At 39.7% G+C, this 21999-nt stretch overlaps 1 protein-coding gene across 1 annotated transcript; it reads left to right on the top strand.

Annotated features, from left to right (window-relative positions):
* Nucleotides 1-1723: 1723 nt before the first annotated feature.
* Nucleotides 1724-7675, top strand: LOC108669223. The gene is made up of 4 exons (XM_018156526.2): nucleotides 1724-2511; nucleotides 4429-5224; nucleotides 5337-6084; nucleotides 6398-7675. The coding sequence occupies exons 1-4, from the start codon at nucleotides 2442-2444 to the stop codon at nucleotides 6668-6670; spliced, it is 1887 nt and encodes a 628-aa protein (XP_018012015.1). The 5' UTR covers nucleotides 1724-2441; the 3' UTR covers nucleotides 6671-7675.
* Nucleotides 7676-21999: the final 14324 nt, after the last annotated feature.

Here is a 21999-nt window from a genome sequence, read left to right as displayed (position 1 = left end):
AAAACATTGCCTAAATAATTTAAATTACAATTTGTTTGATCACTTTTTTTGACCCAAAAAATGAACGAATATTAACGAATATATCCGGGTAAATTGTGAACGTGTGTGGTTCACGCCACAGTCACTAAATTTCCTAGTATACATCAATACACCAGGCTTCTATCAAGTTCTCTATGCATTCACGCATTCACCTGGCATTCAGGCGTTCACCTGGCATTCACGCGTTCACCTTGCATTCACGCGTTTATCTGGCATTCAGGCGTTCACCAGGCATTCACGCGTTAACCTGGCATTCACGCGTTCACCTGGCATTCACGCGTTCACCTGGCATTCAAGCGTTCACCTGGCATTCACACGTTCACCTGGCATTCACGCGTTCACCTGGCATTCACGCGTTCACCTGGCATTCACGCGTTTACCTGGCATTCACGCGTTCACCTGGCTTTCACGCGTTCACCTGCCATTCACGCGTTCACCTGGCATTCACGCGTTCAACTGGCATTCACGCGTTCACCTGCCATTCACGCGTTCACCTGGCATTCAAGCGTTCACCTGCCATTCACGCGTTCACCTGGCATTCAAGCGTTCACCTGGCATTCACGCGTTCACCTGGCATTCAAGCGTTCACCTGCCATTCACGCGTTCACCTGGCATTCAAGCGTTCACCTGCCATTCACGCGTTCACCTGGCATTCACGCGTTCTCCTGGCATCCACGCGTTCTCCTGGCATTCACGCGTTCGCCTAGTATTCACGCGTTCACCTGGCATTCAAGCGTTCACCTGACATTCACACGTTCAACTGTCCATTATCATGTTCACAAGATGTCGATTCTATTCACTTGGCTTATCCATTGATTCACCGGAACTAATTCATACACATTCAACAGCCATTGAATGCGATCATCGCGTTGCTTCTATTGTCAATAATGCAGCCGATATTGTCGAGTAAAACTTTGTTGCAATTAACGCACACTGCTAATGTGATTAGCATGTCATCAGCAAACACTACATATGTATGTACCTTATCTGTAATGTCAAGTACGTAATCATAATAGGTAATTTGTATGCAATATAATAGACATGCAATTGTTATTTGATAAACATGTAATTTAACCGAAATTCGGATGCATTAATGATGGAGTTGACGTTTTCCATATGTGTGGTGCACTTGCGGCTAGCGTGTAATTCGGCTGCTATTCGCGTGCAATTCGTTCAATTGTCCAAACATCGATGCACTTTTGATTTAATGTGGGTCATCTTGACATAGTTTAGCCGAGAAAAATAACGTATCAGTGCTACAGGCAGCAAGCGTGTCTCTATTTCTACAATTCGTTCCATCAAATTCTCCCACTTCAGTACCGTTAGAGTCAATTTAAAATAATATGCGATCCACAGTGAATTCGTAAGTGATTTATTTTCAATTTATATAAAATTCGCATAAACACACGCGTAATTCAAATGTAATTTGCCTGAAAATCTCATGTATTTACAATGTTGTTCACGAGTGTTTCAAATGTTGTTCACATTTATTTTTGATATTTTCAATGTGTATAAACTTTATGAGCGTACATGATCGGTAAAGCCACTTCTTTTTACCAGGCAAATTATTTACAATTAAATTCAATGGATAAACTTGAGTGGACATGGTTTGCCTTGATGGCTTGACGCTTGACCGCTTGAGCGCACTAGTCAGCTAGTCAGCCACATCAGTCAGTCGCGAGACGCCGTACGGTGTGGTATGCTGGTGCTGGCCGTGACACACTCTTGACTTGTGCCCATAGATGCAGCTGTTGCTGCGCTCTCGAGGCTTGTAAAACTGTCATCACTAGAAGAAGCTTTAGATAAATATTATTGGACGTTTTAAAACATTTTATGTCTGTACCCATTGTGTGGGTAAAATGTTCCTAATTATTTTGCCATATTAATGCGTCTTGTGCCTTCTGAATGAAATTTCAAACTGCGTGAGATTCGTGAAAATGTTGTGGAAACTGTCTGCTTTTTCCTACTGAAAAATTATACGCTTTTGTAGCAATTTTTCGTGTGATACATCGGTTATTAATTATCTGAAAGCTGCTATTGTTTGTGTCCAATCATTAAAGTTTATAGGATTCATCCATCAAGCAGTAGCTTGCCGTTGAGGTTTGAGCGACCTCCCTGATAAACTCTGAAGATATCATTTATCAAGACTTTCTTCTGCAGCCTACACCAGCTACGCCTAATGTAATTTGTTTGGCTTCGCTTGCACAAATTACATTTCTTCGCCCTTTTTTCCTCGTTTTAGATCGTTCGATCATCCCCGACAGCCTAATAAAAGAAGGCAGATCAGCATCGCTCCCGAATTATTAACTTCTATATACATCGTCGCTAACAACCGAAGATTTTGTTAGGCAACGTCATCATTTTTAACCGCGTCGTGGTCTAAGATTGAGATCGTCGCGGAGATGACGAATCTGGCGCTGGCGAAGGCGAGTCCGCCAAGTTGGCTGGGAAGCCGCGACGGGAGTGGAACAGGTGCGTGTTCTAATTTTTATGATTACAGTAAATTTTAAATTTAATGTACACAGGATAATTTAAGAAAGAATAATTATAGACTCCACAAGCCATTGCTCCGAAATAATTGCAAGACTGATTAATTGGTTTAAACATGTTATGAACGTCTAGGTTCGTCACAAAAGCCTGGCCAATCAAGTTGATTCTTTAGCTGGTGAAGCGTGGGGCTATGGGGGACATTGGTACCGTCCCCATGTTCACCTTTGCTCCCGCGTACTCCATCGTAATTCTAAAACGTTCACAATGGAGTCGTTTGGAAATTCTGCCGTCGCTTTAAGCGACCTTTCCACCCCAGCTTATCTGATCAAGACGGCAGGGTTAAGATTGCTATTTTTGGAGCCTAACAGATCTAAAGTGTGCGGTCCAGACTAGTTATTCTGGTTGCAATGCGTAACGAACAAGAAATAAAGTCTTTAATCAGTTAACTAGTCTTAGAAATATCAATTATTATTTTTAAAGTTTACCAATTTTTTATTCCTTTGCCTTCTTTGTACGTTCTTCTACAAAAATAATTAGGTTATTCTAGAGCGATTTTAAAAACTTTGTATAGCATCGATGTGTAGTGTACTAGTGAAACATCGAAGAGAACTGCTAGCTAGTGTCGTGGCTACATTGTTATATTACCTACCAGCCTAAATCTGGTCTCAAATTTACAATAATGTTTACATAAAATATCTGCAATCAATTTTTATAGTTAATTTGGTTTATGGAAAAAACTTTCACTATGAATTCAGTGAGCATTGATTCAATTTACAAATTTTGCCGAAAATTTTCAGAAAAAATCATAAGCTTACATTTAAAAAATTATTATTGTAAGCAGTTATTCTCGACTCTTGAGCCGACGAATGCCTCAGTAAAAATGTGTTATAAATCACCGGTTGGAACAATACGTACCGAGATACCCCGTTAAGGGTATACTAAATAGCGCACAAAAACGACGTAAATAGTTCCTCCGAGATCAGAGGTGAGAGGTCAAAGGATCACGTATCAGTCACGCGTGTCACGCTCTTGAGGTCACGAGGGGCGATACGTCGTGACCTCGTGAGGGCCCTTATTCCTTTGAAACTCATTTTCACGCATCCGTTTTGAATTGTTGCTTGGGAGCAGAGGTCAGGGTTGTAACCTAGCTTAGGAAATTGCTCTCCAACGGCAGGATATTGGGCGTCTTTGTTTTCCTGCGCTCTTTGATGAGTGTTAAATGTTTGGTGTCTTTATTGATAATAAAAAAAATTCAATACAATAATTAGAGTTTAGGTAATGATTTATAATGATTAAACCTCTTCAAGTTGGACATTGCTAACGCTTATTATTAGAAGATATTTATCAACGCCAAAAATCGACAATTTCGTTGAGAAAAATGATCGATCATGTCATAAACATTCATTTGTTGTCTCTACTATGGTCGGCTTTTCTTTTAACCGCTACCATTATTTACACAGGCACAGGCATATATGCAGATATTTAGCTGAATTTCACTAGCAACAGAGGTGACTGAGGGCAAAGGTGTCTGTAGGTCGCCATCGAACCGCGACGAAACTTGGGGCGTGGAGGTCAGGAAATGGAGCGTCAGCCGAGCTTCTGAGTCTCCGTGAAAATAAATCATTCGCGTGCTGAAGGAAATGCCTGCTTCTCCTTCTGCTTACTGTTGATCCTGCATTATGGGGCTGCAAAATTAGCGTTGAAGTCAAATGTCATGTATTTGATCTGAATTAGTTCTGTTAGGTTCGTCGGTGCTTGTAGCACATACGCGTATATTAGGGAATCGAATTTCAACACGGGATTGGGTTGCAACCGGACAGGGTATTTTTCTAGAACTTGTTATATTTTTATTTTATATTCTATTCTATTTTTCTCATATTGTTGCATTATTTTTTGCAGATAATTCGGCGAGCGCTGCTTCATCTGGTAGCCCTCCCTCAGCGTCACCTCCGAATCCGTCTTCTTCTTCTAGATCTTTTCAGCCCGCCCTGCCAAACTCGGATCATACGAACAGTTTTGACGATCGTTTGCAAAAGCATCAACGTTCTGTAAACGACTTACGATCGGAACATTTTCTGAATCCTTATGCGTTGCCTTCACAACACGCGGAGGCTATCCGGCAGTGTCTTCTGAATCCTCAAACGGCATTGACACATGGGAGGGAAATGCCAAACAAATCAGGCAATCTTCTTTGCTTTTCAACTGCAATGTCCCTTCCTAATCAACATCTATCTTCATCCAGCTCAAAATCCTCATTCAATCCCAGGCTTTCACCTAGTCAGCAGTCACATCTATTTCAATCTTATAACTCTCCTCTCGAAGTTGAACTCAATTGTCGAAAACAATCTGTTTCGCCTCTGTCATCAAGATCAAACTCGTCCTTCGAGTTTCCCGAAATGCTGCCATTTTCCGTTTCACCGCCTCTGTCAAATGGTTCAGCTTTTTCTTTGCGCTCAAATTTAGGTACACAATGCCCTAGTTCATCTTCCGCACTGCAGGATTTTAATGCTGGGTTGCTTGGACTAACGAGACCACTTTTCCCTCTTGGACATTCAACCGAGGAGCAGCGTAAGGTATCCTCTCTCTTGGATGGCCCAAGACTCGTGAGAGAAACACCTGCGGATCTGACGATACCTTCAAACTGCTCTGAAATAATGAGAAATATGGCCGCCAAGTACAACTTCAATAAAATTGGGTGAGTAATTATACAAATGACTTGGTTAGTCCAGTGAAATTTTGAATTTTTAGCATTGTAAAGAATTAATGTTTCATCGTATCAAACAATTCTTTGTTTTTATCTTTTTCAGATCATTCGGAGGTGCACCCTCATTTCCTTCTGTATATCCTGAGATATCTGCCAGACCCAGTTTACTTCAGCATCGTAAACAAAGTCTTCTACCTTCTCTTTTGCCGGCGGAAAGCTTCATTCCATTGAATTCATCGCGCTCTTCGGTTCTTCCAAAAGGCAACGTTAAAGTTTCATCCTGCGCTACTTCGACTGCCAGGTCTCTTCAGTCACCTATGAGCTTGCCTGTAACCACCGCCGACTGCATGTCATCTGCTCAGATGTTGATCAATATGGTCAGAAATGTTTCTAGTCTTCAACATCATCGCAGTTTTTCGCAAAACACTACTAATACATCGCTAGCATCAGAAACGCATGCTAGTGTTTTGAACCCCATTCACTTCACTCCCGAAAGTATTGCCTCTTCGTTTCCAAACTTGCCTGCAGCCTCAGGCGGTCAGAAGCGCTGCATGGAGTCGTCTCCTCTCGATCTATCACCTCCGCACTCGCAGCCCAAGCGCGCACGACTTGAATCTGAAGACATCGACGTTGAAAATGATGATAAATCAGAAATATACTCGCATAACGAACCCTACTCTGCCCCTGTCTCGAATGAAAATGAGTCGGAAAGTGTGTCGGTTGGGGACTGCTCTTTGAAGTCTTCGCAACTGATGAACGCCTTATCGTTGCCAGAGGATCCCCTGAAGTGGACCGTTACCGACGTCTATAACTTCGTGAAGAGTATTGACATCTGCGCCGAGTATGCTGATGTAAGTCCTTAATTAAAATTAGTTTTGTAACTAAATTAGTGAATGCTGAAAAGTGAAAAGTGCTGCTGCTTCTCGGTCCAATGAGTCTCTATTGTTTTACGCAAAAAAATTATCAATGAAATTTTTCGTTGATTTTCGATTCAACTTTATCTATTATATGCTTCCTTTCGTGGATGCCCTAAAGAAATCTGTCCAATTTTTATAACTCTCACAGGAAAGTAATTTTTCGCCTCATTTGGTTGCTTATAACTAATGTTTATATACACTTGATGATCTGACTCACACTCATTTATTTTTGTCTGTTGATCGTCAGATATTTCGGGAGCAACGTATAGACGGCTGCGGACTATCGCTACTCACAGAGTCTCACCTCACGACGAGCCTGCACCTCAAGTTAGGACCTGCGCTCAAGCTGCGCGCGCTCTTCGATTGCCAAATGAACCGAAACGCGGACAACACAAACTGCGCTCAGTGTCCGGCCACTGACGCCGATAACTGCTTTAGTTGTGACTCTGATGTCGGTGCTAGTGAAGCTGGTGCCAGAGAAGGTAGCAGCATACATCTTCATCATGAAAAAGAGTTGTAAATATGAACAATGTAAATAAGCAAGAAAAGTTATGAATACTTTTCATTCAAGTCCCATTAATATTGCATAGTCAATTGAGTTCTCTAAATCTCTTCTTATGCAATAAATCCTCGTGTATGATATTTGATATGACCACACGTGTACTCGTATTCACAAAGTCCAAAATGCGAATTAGAAATTTATTTTTCGATTACACGTTGCAAGAAATTCATTTTTGGCCCTAAATATCGACTTTCGACATAAACAACACAAATTTTAGAATCGCTTGAATAGTGACAGAAAGTTCGTTCAAACAGCTTAAAAATTTTTGCATTTATTATCTGTTGAAAAATTTGTATTTTTTATAGATGAGTTATCGAGGTTTTGCCAATTGTTTCCTGTAAATATTGCAAAGCGTTGCACTAACCAAAAAAAGACAACCAAAGACATTAGAGTTCGTAAAGTTGTGCGATATATTTTTTATGCATTGCAGAATGCACTGTCGTTCAAATGATAAAATATTAACAACGTAGAAATTATACATTATGAAGTGCGATATTGGAGTGATATGGTTTAAATAAATTACTGAAAATCTCGCGCATTTTCTTTAGTCAATTTTTCGTTACTGGTGTGACTAGTTTTTGTTGTTAAAATTTTAAATTTATTATAGGAACGGAATCCAGTTTCGAAGATTTATGTAGTATTGTGTTCCTGTCAGTTTTGGGGTCACTTTGTAATACTTCCGTGTATTAGGTAGCATTTTCGTGTATTAGGTAGCATTTAATATGTAGCTACTTAATGATAAATATTACGTTATTACGTCATACGTTTCTAAATTGACATGTTTATTCAGCTTTGAATTGATTACTTTTTCAAGGAATAATACAACAGTGATTTAAAACAAATACCTATTGTGTATTCATGTATATTAATCGTATTAATATATGTATAAAACCAGCAGGTTAATCATAAGTTTGTATTAACATTTCAGGTGCATATTTTCTTCTAATAAATATATTCAGTACATTTTTTCTCGTATTACCATCACAAGACATTTAAATAAAATAGTTTCTACGAATCACCAAATGATTACCTCTACTTCTACTAAACGAGCTCATGGTAAATCGTTCGGGCCACTAGATCGCTAACAGGAAAGTATGCATATATATCAAAACAAAAAGTCATATTAAAACCATTAATAGTTTTGGCAGGATGATATGCATTATCCCATAACAACCATTAAAAATAAAGACTGCGGCGCCCTTTACACAATCCCTGCTCCATCATAATATTTCACAATTGCGTCAAATCAAGACAATAAATGACGCACAGGTCGCCCAGTCGCTGACCTCTTCGTGATCTTCGGTCTCTATTCTTTCATGCGCTACGGGAGAATCTGTTTCAAAATCTTGCTATTTCCTGGCAAGGTCAAATGTCAATTTCAGGGGTGAGAGGTTCCTAACGACTGCAACCGGCAACCTCGCACCGTGGGTGCCTAGTACATTTTTTGTAATTTGCCTTGATATTCACGATTAATTCAGTAGATTAAATTTAAATTTCTTCCTCACATTGCATCGCAATTCATGAAATCAGAGCCTCACAAAAAGTTTTTAATCTTCCATTAATTTCAGCTAAACACATTGCACAAGTCGTGCACTATAAAAAGGCAAACAGCAGCACGTTTCAATTAGTCCGAATCGAAATTAATTCAAAGCATAATACAAAAGAATCCACACAAGCATCCGGTCCAACACTTAAACATAAAATTGGGTAACAATTTCTTATTCTTGATGCAACACCTCTGAAAATTATGATTATTTAATTTATTTACATATTTTTCTTATTACATATTTTTTTCAGATTATTTTACATATTATATCTCAGGTTATTTACATATTTTTCTCAGATTGATATTTGATATTGAATTTATTTAGCCTCTATAACAAATGCAAAAAAAGGTATCTCACCCATTTACGCGATAATTTAATAAATAAATATGCGAATACTTTCAGTGACTTCAATAAACTTTAAATGTCAGTCTCGTAGAAGGAGACTGCGTCGTTCTCACAAGCGACGCAGTTCCTTCACGCCGGATCAGAAGTCGTGCCCATCAATCCGGCTTTCGTGATTTGCAGTTGTCAAAATATTTAGAACTGGAGCACTCGTACGCAGAGGCTTTCAATAGAAGACGCTAACCACTTCAATCATGCTAATCAGGACACAGATCTTCTTAAATGCTAAACACATTAAGTCGACTTAAAGATTCATGGGTGACCTTTGCAACATGCGTGTTCACACTGGGCACTGATCGAGATACGAAAAGTCAATAAGGGTGCCCGCATATTCATAAGTCGATATCGATCGACGAAATTGTTGCCATTTTGGTGCAGCGTCTGGTGCAGGATTGGACGTCTTTCATATCTGCCAGAATTGATTGAATTGCGCAGCGATAAGGGACAGCCTAAAGGCTCAGCCTGATTGCACAAAGCTGCATCTGCCCCAGAGATCCGTCTTTTGTCCAAGTAAGTGGTGCGGAAAAAGTTTAATCCAGGCGCTAAAAATACGCGATGTGATCTTAAGTGGTGCGGGAAGCGCACAACTCGATTAGTTTCCGAAGCGACACGCCTTAAGCGATTAACTTATTGCTTCGTCTCGGAGTGACGTCTGCTAAGCATGGCTGCCTTGGAGTACAAACGAACGCTATATTAATAATAAAAAGGGAAATTCATTGGGGCCGTAGAAATTCGCTTCTCCAAAGCTTCTTTCGGCAGGGAATAAAGGCTATTTACAACACTTCTCTTTAACTTCACTTCTTGTTGTTTGTTTGTCTGCTACTAGTCTTATAATCGATATTCAACACATTTCTATCTGCCCAATCGATCTGAAATTTTGCGCACTTGCGTAAAGTCGGAAACAATGCATGAATCAATAGGAATAATAAATAATTTTTGAAATTAAAAAGATTAATAATAAAAAAAGTAAAGTAATTTTTAATATTTTATTAATTTATAATAAAAATATCGAAATATAAAATAAAAAATTCATTGTACATGTGTAACATCGGAGACAATGGCCTTTTTAGCCATTGTCTCCAAAAGTAATTTTTAAACACTTAGTATTTATTAATTAATTAATGAGACGTTCATTGGTTTATCTTTCAAATTATCTTCATCAGGAAGCAAGTCAGACCTACAAATGTAAAAAATTACTCGCACGCATAAATAAATGTAAAACGATCTTTCACCTGCGAAATTGACATTTATTCCATCTTGCCGATCTATCACATTTTTAGCAAAAGAAACAAAACTTTCTCTCTGTCGATTAAAGTCGATGGTATAAAACATGCCCTGTAGACTGTTGTATTCACTTCAACCTATTGGACATCTCCGACTTCAATTGATCTGCAGTATTGAATATTTCTGATCACTACAATGCATTCAAATTGTTCATAATCACCATAAATACCATGAGGACACTTTTATCTGCAATTACGCGTTGCAAATGTCAAATATTTCACACGATAAAACAGCAAGTGCGTTTTCATTTCATTTATCGATCGTTTAACGTTCAATAAATTCAAGACCTGCCTATGTCCAGTTGCGAGTAGGTGAATCTTAATCGAAAACAGAATTAAGCTGATAATGTGCGTTAAAAAGACAGTTTAGATAAAACATCTATTTCATTTGTTTTACATGCTATTACTTCATACAAAATTTGACAATGAAATGTATTACAACTTGAATGAGGTGTCCGAAAATTTTCACTGCATTTTTTAATAAACCGATAAATTTTGAAGAAAATTTTTATCTATATTATGATCAATTCAACTTGATTGCCATTTCATATGAAGCGATAAAATGTAGATGCCATCTGTTGGTAAATTGATCGAGTGAAATACCTCATATATTTTATACACAATATTTGCATAGTTAGATTGTGCCGAAAATTGTTAGCCCGTTCGAACGTTTAAACACATTTCTCTCGCAGACATCTACAGGCTAGAAGCTTCTTCTGTTATAATTCATAGATAATTAGTAGAAAAACCCGCCGGTCTGGGCTGTTCTTTATATTTAAAATCATTTCTGGAGCGCATCAAAATTCATTAAAGACTGAAGTGTTAATTTCCGCACCTGCAAATGAACGGCGCCTGCTTCGTCAGTGTCACCTCGAGAGCTTTTTAACGCACTTCCTTCATTTCTTAATACGAGATCATTTGCAGAGGATGAAGTAAAACCGAGTTTTTCTGCCCGTTTTCTTATATTAAATTACCCGGAAATTCTGGTTTCCGGAGCGTCTCATGTATTCAGAATTACGTCCGGCCTACTGCTCGATCCCAGCCGTGGTTTAATTCTAGTTTTTGATGATAATTAATGGAAATAATTTATGACTCCTCCAATCTTAACAATTACATTCTCCTGAGAAGAACATTACTCTAAAATTTATGCTTTTAAGGTAACTTTTGGTTTAACTTGTGTAACTAACTGTAGGCATTCTTCAAATAATGCATAACACTTACAAAATACATTGCTTCCAAACACTAATATGAATCAATTAATATTAGCTAATTAATTACAAACAATATTTCGTCCATGAACGAATTTAATTCAGGGTTCTGAGCGTCACCGTTCTTAACGAGCAGCACATCGGATGTCGCTAATCAGATCTGCTTGACTCTGCAGCCGTTTTTTGTGGTCAAAATCTTTCAGAATTTCTTGTCAAAAAACGGATCTTTAATCAAGGATGAGGTGTCAGATTGAGGACGTCTACTAATGACTGCGGTACATAATTATGTCTCTGCCGAGGTTTTTGCTAGACTTTTATGCTTCCACTTTTCTATCATTAGTCTATATAAACACCGTAGTTAAATTTTTGAATAGATTATAATGCCTTCATGATCTCAACAATCCGGTCAAGTTTCGTACGTTAGAGCAAATTCTATTAGCGTTTGTCTCAGATTTTAGATTCTATCAGCTCGCAGTTCCAGGTTTTATTAGCGTGTTTTATTAGGATGTTTAATTATCAATGGAGCCACTACACAACTTTTGGAGCTCGAGCCAAATCTGAGCCAAAAAAATAATGAGGAAATTTACTCAAAAAATGATTGAAAATTAATTTAAATTTTTAAACTCAACTGAACTTCATCTCTCGAACTCCGATTGAAGCAATTAAAATTTTAGCAAAAATTCAAGGTGAGTGATTAATAATTTTTCTAATGAATTATGGAATTTCTCTGAGAGTTTGTGAGCTACCAGTGTGTTTGTGTATTTGACCTAGTGAATACGCTTAAGGAAAATTATTCGACTGAGAATGCACAAAACCCATCACGTTAAGACACTATTTGGGCTATAATGTTTTCTAGTAACTGTGGTATCGATTAGTATCAATTAAGTACCTTACAAAATAGTGTTTAGTGATTTTTAGTTTCCAGAAAATATACTAAAATTACATTCATATCGACACGGGATCGACACGGGATCGACATTTATTGCAAGGCGGGACTGGAGGAAAAAAATTATTTATGAATAAATTTTAAATTCACACGTTATTATATTTTAGGAAAATACTGAAATTCCCTTCAAATTTCGACAGAGAAGTTAAATTTGAAATAAAAAAGATCTTGAATTCTCCTAACTTGATCAAGACCATTAATACATGGCAAAGGAAAAGATTCAAGAATGGACTCCTGTGTAGCGACAAGAATATCTTTCGCGTTAGACCCGAGCACAGCCGAAACTCCACTGCACTGCCACTGACTGCATAGCCTTAGTTCTAAACCGGCAATGCGTGTGTTGGTGTAGCGCTGTACTTAGTCCTTGTATTTGTTTCAGTCGTAAGTAAGGTGAGAATTCAGTCATTAATGTTCTGTCAGGTTATGTATCTCATACATATATATATTTCGTAGATGCGTCTTTGAAAATCAAATTCGTTCGAAGAATATAACATGTTCCACTTCCATCCATAACCAATTTTCATTTCTGACAGAAGACGTTGCGGTCCATTTGCCAACATCATGCATTCTCATATATGGGCACAGTCGATCATGGGCAATAGATTGTAAGTTAATTTTTTTTAGCAAAAATACGTTTCTTGGCTATGAGCGTATCTATAACTGGTAAGTATATAGAATTAGGTTGCCACGGCACCTGGAATGGGGTTCGCTAATATGAAGTTTTATCTATTCTCAGCAACACTTGACCAGCCTGCTATAGTTATTTATATTATATTATTGCTATCTACCAGGATACCCATGCCTATGGCAGTATTTATTGCTGGAAGGTCCGTAGTGATAGTTTAGGTATGTTTCGTTTCCGGTAGATAAAAGATCATTTTGGCGTCCAAAGAGTTGCGAACGTTGATTGCATGCTGGCCGTCTCTGTAATCTGGTCCGCACCTATAATACCAATTTTTAATCAATTAAGGGACCAATATCTTCTGATTCTTGCATAAATTTCATGTGCATTTAGTTCCCTTAAGCAACGTTTTATTATTTCTTTCTAATTTATTAATTTTCTTTGTCATTTTTTATTATTTTGTTGGGTTCAGTTTTGTAAGCTCGTCCCTTTTATTATGCATTTACGTCATAGAGGCGGGAGATTCATACGACAACGTTCATTCTCATTTGTAGTATTGAACTTGAGTACGTATTTGCCTACACGTGTCAGTTTCAAAATAGTAACGCCCGTATTCACACTCCGCGACGGGAGCTAGAGCGTTGTAGGGATTTTTGCTGCAGTTTCACGGTTAGCGGTTGCAATCGGTATTACAATTATTGCAGCAGTTGCATGATCAGCGGTTGAAATTGTACGGGTTGTTTTTGACCGCATGCGGTTGATCCGCGGACGGTAATTTGCGAACCTCTCGCCGGTCCCGCCTGCTCCCCTTCCGCACTTGCCTCTTCCGGAGCGTGGGAGCGGAACTTCCGTATGCGTGGGAACCTTTGCAACACCAGCGCCGTGTTCTTCTCAATCGTGTTGTTCTCCAGCGCCGTGCTCTTCTCAATCGTGTTCTCCAGCGCCGTGTTCTTCTCACTCGTGTTGTTCTCCAGAGCCGTGTTCTTCTCACTCGTGTTGTTCTCCAGAGCCGTGTTCTTCTCAATTGTGTTATCTCAATCGTGTTATTCTCCAATGGCGTATTGTTCTCAAATGCGTTTTATTCTCAAGCGCCGTGATATTCTTAAACGCGTGTTATTCTTAAACACGTGATATTCTTAAACGCGTGTTAGTCTTAAACGCGTGTTATTCTACAGTGGCCTATTTTTCTCAATCGAGTGTTCTTCTCAGTCGTGTTATTCTCCAGCCGCCTGTTGTTCTCAATTGTGTTTTATTCTCAAGCGCCGCGTTATTCTTAATGGCGTGTTATTCTCCAACGGTGTGTTTGTTCTCAATCGCGTGTTATTCTACAGCACCGCGTTATTCTTAATGACGTATTATTCCCTATCGCCGTGTTGTTCTCAATCGTGTGTTTCAGGAGCTGAAAATCTGAATGAGTAGAGTGCGGCAACATGTAAAGCTGAGCCGATCAATATTCCAACGCAATCATTCATTCTGTTTGTTTTCATTAAAGATATAGCTTTAATTATGAATAAAAGCAGAACCGTTCTTTGTAAATTACAAAGCGGGACATTGCAGCGGCTTCGTAACCATTACGAAGCAACGCGTCATTATTGAACGATACGGTAATCTAGCAACATCGCTTCATGAATGACTCCCATATTTTAATCAAAACTGTTTCAAATTTAAACTGTCAGCCATCCCCAAAAATTTTCATCGTTATTGGCTTCGTTGTTGGTAATTTGCAGACTGGCTAAAGAATTAATTACATTATGCAGGCATCTGCCCCAGGTACCTGCCAGCCTTGAGGCTACACAGTTCTCGAACTGTTGATTCTGATAATTGCTTCATCAGTAAAATTTGTGAGCGAAATGTGAACTTAAATTTCCAATATTATAGTAGAAGTGATACAAACTTGACCCTTGAAAATTATTTTTTATTGTTAGCTAAATTATATTTTCATCATCATGCTGGAACATGTATTATTGGCTTCAAAATTCATGTTCATCAACTGAAAATATTTTTTCAACATTTCCTACAATGTTGTTAGTTGCCGTTTGCATGACGAGTCTTCATCAATTCTGTACCAAATTGTTTCATAATAATTCAATTTGTCTTAAACTTTAGAGCTTTCCCTGCCGTCCCGGATTTCAGTTTCATTTAAACATAGAACGGCTCAGTTGATGACGGTCTAACATCCTAGAAGAGATGCAGCTTTCACCACCACCGGCGGTCGGCAAAAGCATGACATGCACAAATGTTCGCATCTTTTGAATCTGTTCTTTTTGTCGTGGGCGTCGCCGGGTAAACGAGGAAGCCCAGCCGGATAAGGGTGACAGAGATCACCCGCCGGGTGTGCCGCCCACCTAAACCTGGTGGGGAATGGGAAATTTAGGGTGAAATGGTCAGAGAAATGTGTTGGGGGAAAATTGCTTGAATTCCATGTAATTCTCTGCTTTAAAATTCCGTGAGTTTGCCTATGACAATTTAAAAATAACGCAGAGGCTAATGTCAATGCATACTTGAGGTATGAAGATTGCATTGAATGCATAACTACTAAACTATAAGTTACTCAAAGTCGAAATCAGTCTGCTAAAGTCGCAATCAGTCGTCTAAAGTTGAAATCAGTCGTCTAAAATTGAATTATTTTATCTACTGTTTCAAATCCACAAATTATTCGTAACACAAAAGCGTCCACTTCGTCGATCTAATATTAAGCTCTCCATAAATTCAACCACAGCTAATTTACGTTCACTTTAAAGGTGCATCATTCTAAATACGTTAAATTGTTGTAAAATTTATGTGGATGCGCGGCATTCGGCATTAGTAAAGTTTTGAAAAACAAAAAAATTACACGCAGGTTTGTAGCTTTTTCTCATTGAGCGCACTGCTATTTGTGATTCATGGATCAATGTAACTACATAACCAACCTGTACGCATCATAATATCAATTTGGCGATAATTTTAAATTTATGGGATTTAATCATAAATTAATATAGTTTAATAAATTATATAGCCTTAATCTTACTTATTATTCAGACTCGAGTTGATATCTTAATCACAAGCTATTTTTCTATCCCAACTTCCTAGTGTTTATGAATTACATTTTCTTGTAATTTCATTTAACTGTGCGCTTACGTGTAGAAGTAGCTTGGACTGTACTACTGGTGCTGAAACTGATGAAAATGTAAGTTGTAATCTAACAATCACTTGCAGTGAAGATAGTTCGCAGCACATAATTGTAGGAATTTTCCGGAGTTAATGAAGGATCTCTACCATTCTATTTCAACACTATTTTTAAATCGATAATGCAGGAATTCAATAAATTAATTCACATTATTATTGTTAGTTATGATGGGACGTTAAATAATCTCCATTTAAATTGTTGAACCTTATTTAAGGCCAGTCTGTAAGCGTGCAGTTCGGATCAACAAGCAAGGCTCCTTTATTCAAATGATCCACGGGAGACTTGCATAAAAAACGACCTTTGTTAGATTCTCTCGACACTTGAGGAGTCCGTTGCTGCTCTCTGACCTCACGCTCGTTGTGCGTGAGGCGACAGCGCGGGACATGGTAGAGCAACCAGGATATGGTGGAGCAGGGGTGTGTGGTAGAGCAGGGGTGTGATGAGGTAGAGCAGCCAGGATATGGTGGAGCAGGGGTGTATGGTAGAGCAGGGGTGTATGGTAGAGCAGGGGTGTATGGTAGAGCAGGGGTGTATGGTAGAGCAGAGGTGCATGGTAGAGCAGGGGTGCGATGAGGTAGAGCAACCAGGATATGGTAGAGCAGGGATGTGTGGTAGAGCAGGGGTGTGTGGTAGAGCAGGGGTGTGTGATAGAGCAGGGGTGTGTGGAAGAGGAGGGGTGGGATTAGGTAGTGCAACCAGGATATGGTAGAGCAGGAGTGTATGGTAGAGCAGAGGTGCATGGTAGAGCAGGGGTGCGATGAGGTAGTGCAACCAGGATATGGTGGAGCAGGGGTGTATGGTAGAACAGGGGTGTGTGGTAGAGCAGGGGTGTGTGGTAGAGCAGGGGTGGGATTAGGTAGTGCAACCAGGATATGGTAGAGCAGAGGTGCATTGTAGAGCAGGGGTGCGATGAGGTAGTGCAACCAGGATATATGGTGGAGCAGGGGTGTGCGGTAGAGCAGGGGTGTGATAAGGTAGAGCAGCCAGGATATGGTGAAGCAGGGGTGTGCGGTAGAGCAGGGGTGTGATGAGGTAGAGCAGCCAAGATATGGTGAAGCAGGGGTGTGATGAGGTAGAGCAGCCAAGATATGGTGAAGCAGGGGTGGGCGAATTTTTCCTGCGAATAGAAGGTTTACATTGGAAACTTGGTGGTTAGCAGATGTTATAAGATTGAAATGGAAAATACTTTAGATAATTATAATTAGAACTTAAATGCATGAAAAATCTATGACTGATAATGACAATTTAATTTTTATTTGAGAATTTAACCACATGTTAGTTTGGCAAAAAGTATAATATTCAGAATTATTGCAACAGAAAAATATACGTACCTGTATTGATGGTAATGTAAGCGGAGAGCTCAATTTACTGTACCTATATACTGTACCTACACCACACATTTAAATTAAAATTAATGAGGCGGGTGGACCTGATGACATTTTTGGCTAATGCTTTTGAATTGTGGGATAGTTTCAGAATTATTAGAAAAAAACCTTGCGGGCAGAATAAAGTACTCTTGACCGATCACAAGCTGCCAGCGGCCTGTAACTTGCCCTCTCCAGAGTTATAGGAGGTTTAGGAATTTAGAACTGAGATGAAGGGATGTAGTGCTGAGATCGAGGTATGGTTCAGAGGGACGTAGGGCTAAGATCGAGGTATGGTTCAGAGGGATGTAGTGATGAGATCGAGGTATGGTTCAGAGGGATGTAGTGATGAGATCGAGGTATTGTTTAGAGGAATGTAGTGCTGAGATCAAGGTATGGTTCAGAGGGATGTAGTGATGAGATCGAGGTATGGTTCAGAGGGATGTAGTGATGAGATCGAGGTATGGTTCAGAGGGATGTAGTGCTGAGATCGAGGTATGCTTGAGATAACAATTTATACAGATCGATATATGGGCAAAGGATGGAGATATAGTGAAGGAATAGAAAAAGAGTAGAAGTGTATGTGGTATGGTAAACTTAACATGGTAATGGGTTCGCTAGAGAATATATTGGCATCGAACTCGGGGAAAAACATTGCGATATGGTTTAGAACGCGGTAAGCGGGACGATTATGTTAGCGAGACCAAGATGTGGGAGTGGAACCGAAATATGTTAATGGGGCCGGGAGTACATAATAACGCTTCATATACACCAGCGTTAAATGTTCTAGACTAGACAATCCAGCGATCAATCAAACGTGTCAATCGATGTACACATTTGCCCGAAATTCAGCCGAATGTGGGGATGTGGTAATGACATGCAGAGTTTCGCACGAAGCGCATGATTAGAATGCCCGCCAATCTCAAGATCAGGACCTCGAGTCCCAGGCTTCGGGACATCGCATCGAGGTTGTGCGTTTGAGGGCAAAGTCCAGCAGAAGATTTGTCTCTTCATGCAAATTTGTCGTCGTGAATAACATGTTAAAGTTAACTTGGTTACATAGATATTGGATGACAGTGGGAAGATTTTGATTAAAATGGTAAGCTTTTCTAACGTGGATAACTTACTTGAATCAAAGACAATTAGAAAATACATTTCCGGCGGTGTAGATAAATGAACTCAAAGCAGATTGAGTTAATTTCTTGCATTTTATTTTTTATAATGGCTACGATTGCGCTTGATCCGGCACTCTGAAATAAATAAAATCCTTGCCTGTTCGGGACGATAATTGAAGCAAATTCACACTCGATTTCTCACGTTTGGCAAGAGGACTGCGGCATTTCTATCACAGAGAACGACAGCGATCCCGTGAGAGGCACCAACCAGGAACCGAGAGACGGCAAGCTAGGGAGGAACCTGTTCGTTCCCACGAACTTGACCTCTAAGGCCGAGACGTCACTGATACAGGAACGCGATATCAACATTGTTCAAATATACGATTCGGCCCAAAACCGCAATATTTTTCCGCAAACAAACTATGGAAGAAAACCGTTCACTTCAGCAATTATACAAAGGTAAAAAAAGTGGTATAATACAACCGTGTTTGGGGAACTTATGCCCAGATTTGGTGGAGTTGCCGAAGACGTATAAGGCACTGGGAGAGCTGTCAGTGAACGCGCGATAGCAGCGGCAGGGTCACAAGTCGTGCCCTGTGACCCCTGGGATCCGCAGACGCCGGAGCCCAAACAAGATGACGCCGACCGCTCTTTGATGGCTGCTAAAACGTGCGTGGCTTGATGGCTGCTAAAACGTGCGTGCCTTGATGGCCGCTAAAACGTGCGTGCCTTGATGGCTGCTAAAACGTGCGTGGCTTGATGGCTGCTAAAACGTGCGTGGCTTGATGGCTGCTAAAACGTGCGTGCCTTGATGGCTGCTAAAACGTGCGTGGCTTGATGGCTGCTAAAACGTGCGTGCCTTGATGNCGCTGGTCGCTGGACCACACGCCATACGCTGGTCGCTGGACCACACGCCATACGCTGGTCGCTGGACCACACGCCATACGCTGGTCGCTGGACCACACGCCGTACGCTGGTCGCTGGACCACACGCCGTACGCTGGTCGCTGGACCACACGCCATACGCTGTTCGCTGGACCACACGCCATACACTGGTCGCTGGACCACAAGTCATACGCTGGTCGCACGACCACACGTATGGCGTGTGGACCACATATATGATCTCTTGACCACAAATATGTGGTTCTATTAGGACCACATATTTGATCTAATGCTTCTGATCAAATATGTAGATGGCCGCAAGCTCTTGCTGAAGCAATTTAAAATATACTGTATATTGAAATGTACCGTCAAAACATGGGAGTAAATTTGGTTACAATTTTTAGGTCCTAAGTGAATAAAACTATTTCATAGCAGCTCGAGAAGAGTAAAGAAAGTTTTTATTTAATTGTAGGTTTTGTTGAACATATAAAGTTCATTTGTCCAACAATAAGAATGGTGTTGGCCCGCAGTCAGAATGAACGCGCAAACATTGCGTTTAAATTGTCGCTCGAGCGACGCCGGTCCGCCTCAAGCGAAGCAAATGTTCCTGCGCTGAACGGCTACGAGCCGCAGACTCGCAGTTTTCCGCAGTTTCCCTCAAAACCAGCTAAAATTGTGGGAAAAAATTCAAGGTTTTTCGCACGAGAACAAGCCGACGTTCAGGCTCTAGTTCGACCACAGCTGCAAATTTTTTTGAGATTTCTAGCCTTTTTTATTGCAATTGCATGATGTGTAATAAAGCTTGAATATTCGAGTGTATCTGGATTACTATAATTTGCATGTTTTTAATATAGAAACGTTATTAAGAATGCAGCAACACTATTGAGGTTCAAATTTCATGTCCTGGACTATATATTGTTTGAGTACTTCTGTTGCATTGTATTCGAGCAACGAAGACACTCCATTAGTTTCAAACAAAGCGAATGCCTGTTCTCGCGCTGTAATAGTTTAATGTCTTGCCTTTGTGCATCAAGTTATTGAAAATGTTTAATTATTCTTGTATAACTTAAGTTTCTTTTATCTGATCATTCATTTGTTTCCTTGAAAAAAATTAACGAGCAAAACATCTATCCATAATACGTCTTAATTATGAAATGCGTTTGCGATGATAGCGCTTCATCTAATTTAGTTACTTCCCATGTGATCTACAGGAATGCGTAAGCTGTACACGCACTAATGGAAGACGTACTGGGAATTTACTATTTATTATTACGAACGCTGGACATACAAAACATACAGATGACTAGCTGTGTACGTGTAATAATTATTCAATATGTTCGTACATTGTACGTGAAAAAGTTCATAGTGTACGACACTATTTTATGAGGAAATGCAGTACATAATATTAGATTCAACTAAGAAATTCCTCGCGAAACGATGCTAGATTCATGAAATGAACTTATGATTTTATAGAGCGAATACAGTATTGAGCTCAAAAGGCCAGTAGATCTTTTGAAGAATTTCAACAACCGAGACCAACTGGTCACTCTGTCGAGCCTTCCCCACTCGTCCGCTGACCACAACGTGCGACATTTGTTGCGGCGAGTTATAAAAAATAGTAAACTTTCATCGTGACAATCACGAGCCGAGAAAAAATTGTGTGGTGACAGTTAAAAGAATGACAGCCTTGCTTTAGAAAAACTGTCGTCCTGTGCTATGCTTGACGCGGGTTCAATCTTAATTGCTGGCCCATAAAAGGTCGCCTATTTAAAGAGCAACTTGCTTCCGTCCAAGCTTCGATTTCATAGCATTGAAAGACTCGTCATTTTTTTCTGCCAAATGCAGGAATACCGCGCGGAGACCGCGCGAAAATGAGTCTGCCAACTTACCAAATAACTTCAGAATTTTTCCGTCAAAGTGTCTTAAGTTTTATTGTACTACTATAATTGTAATGGTAGTACTTAATTGTACTACTATACTAAGTTTGAAAAATTACTTGAACTATTATTTTTTTACGTTTATAGCGAATATTTTGTATATTTTTGACTGCGCTTAGCACTCAAGCAAGATATGTTTCCGAATAATTGATGTCATACTCCATTAACGTATTAATGATGGCTATTATTGTTAAATGATATTATTATGATTCCAATCATTAGACATTCTAGTAGAAAAAAATCGTCCAATCGCCATTTTTTAACACTGCTCATCGTTTTTTTTACGAGTTTAACCCAGCCTAAAATTCTCAGCTTTAATAGTCACACTTTTAATATTCATATTTTTTTATTGCAAAAACAAAGAACCTAATTTCTTGGACGCAAGATTAAATTAAAAGTTGGCGTTAGTGTACACACAAGGCGACGCTCGGCCGGTCACACGCCGCACCGCGAACTTTAACCTCGCCGACTAGCCTATGAGTGTTAACCTTTTCTTCGCTGATGCTTTGCATTTCCCGTAAGAATAGCATTATGAGGAATAAACGAATTTGTGCACTTAAGCGGCGAAGTGTTAAGTCATCGTCAGAAATTAAGAGGGAAGGGCTGCTCTGAGAGACGCTTACATCCATCAGATGGCTTAAGTGTACGATGGTCGCTGGCTTGATTGTCGGACGACAATCTCTGGCTTAATTGTTCGACGACAATCTCTGGCTTAATTGTTCGACGACAATCTCTGGCTTAATTGTAATGCGATGGTTTCTGCCTTAATTATACTACCACAATTTCTGGCTTCATTATAATATGATATCCTGCCTA

Source organism: Hyalella azteca, unplaced genomic scaffold (assembly GCF_000764305.2).
Source record: "Hyalella azteca isolate HAZT.00-mixed unplaced genomic scaffold, Hazt_2.0.2 contig5430, whole genome shotgun sequence".
In the NCBI taxonomy this organism is placed as follows: Eukaryota; Metazoa; Arthropoda; class Malacostraca; order Amphipoda; family Hyalellidae; genus Hyalella; species Hyalella azteca.
The sequence above is the reverse complement of the archived record's forward strand: the minus strand, read 5'-3'. Positions and strand labels throughout refer to the sequence as shown.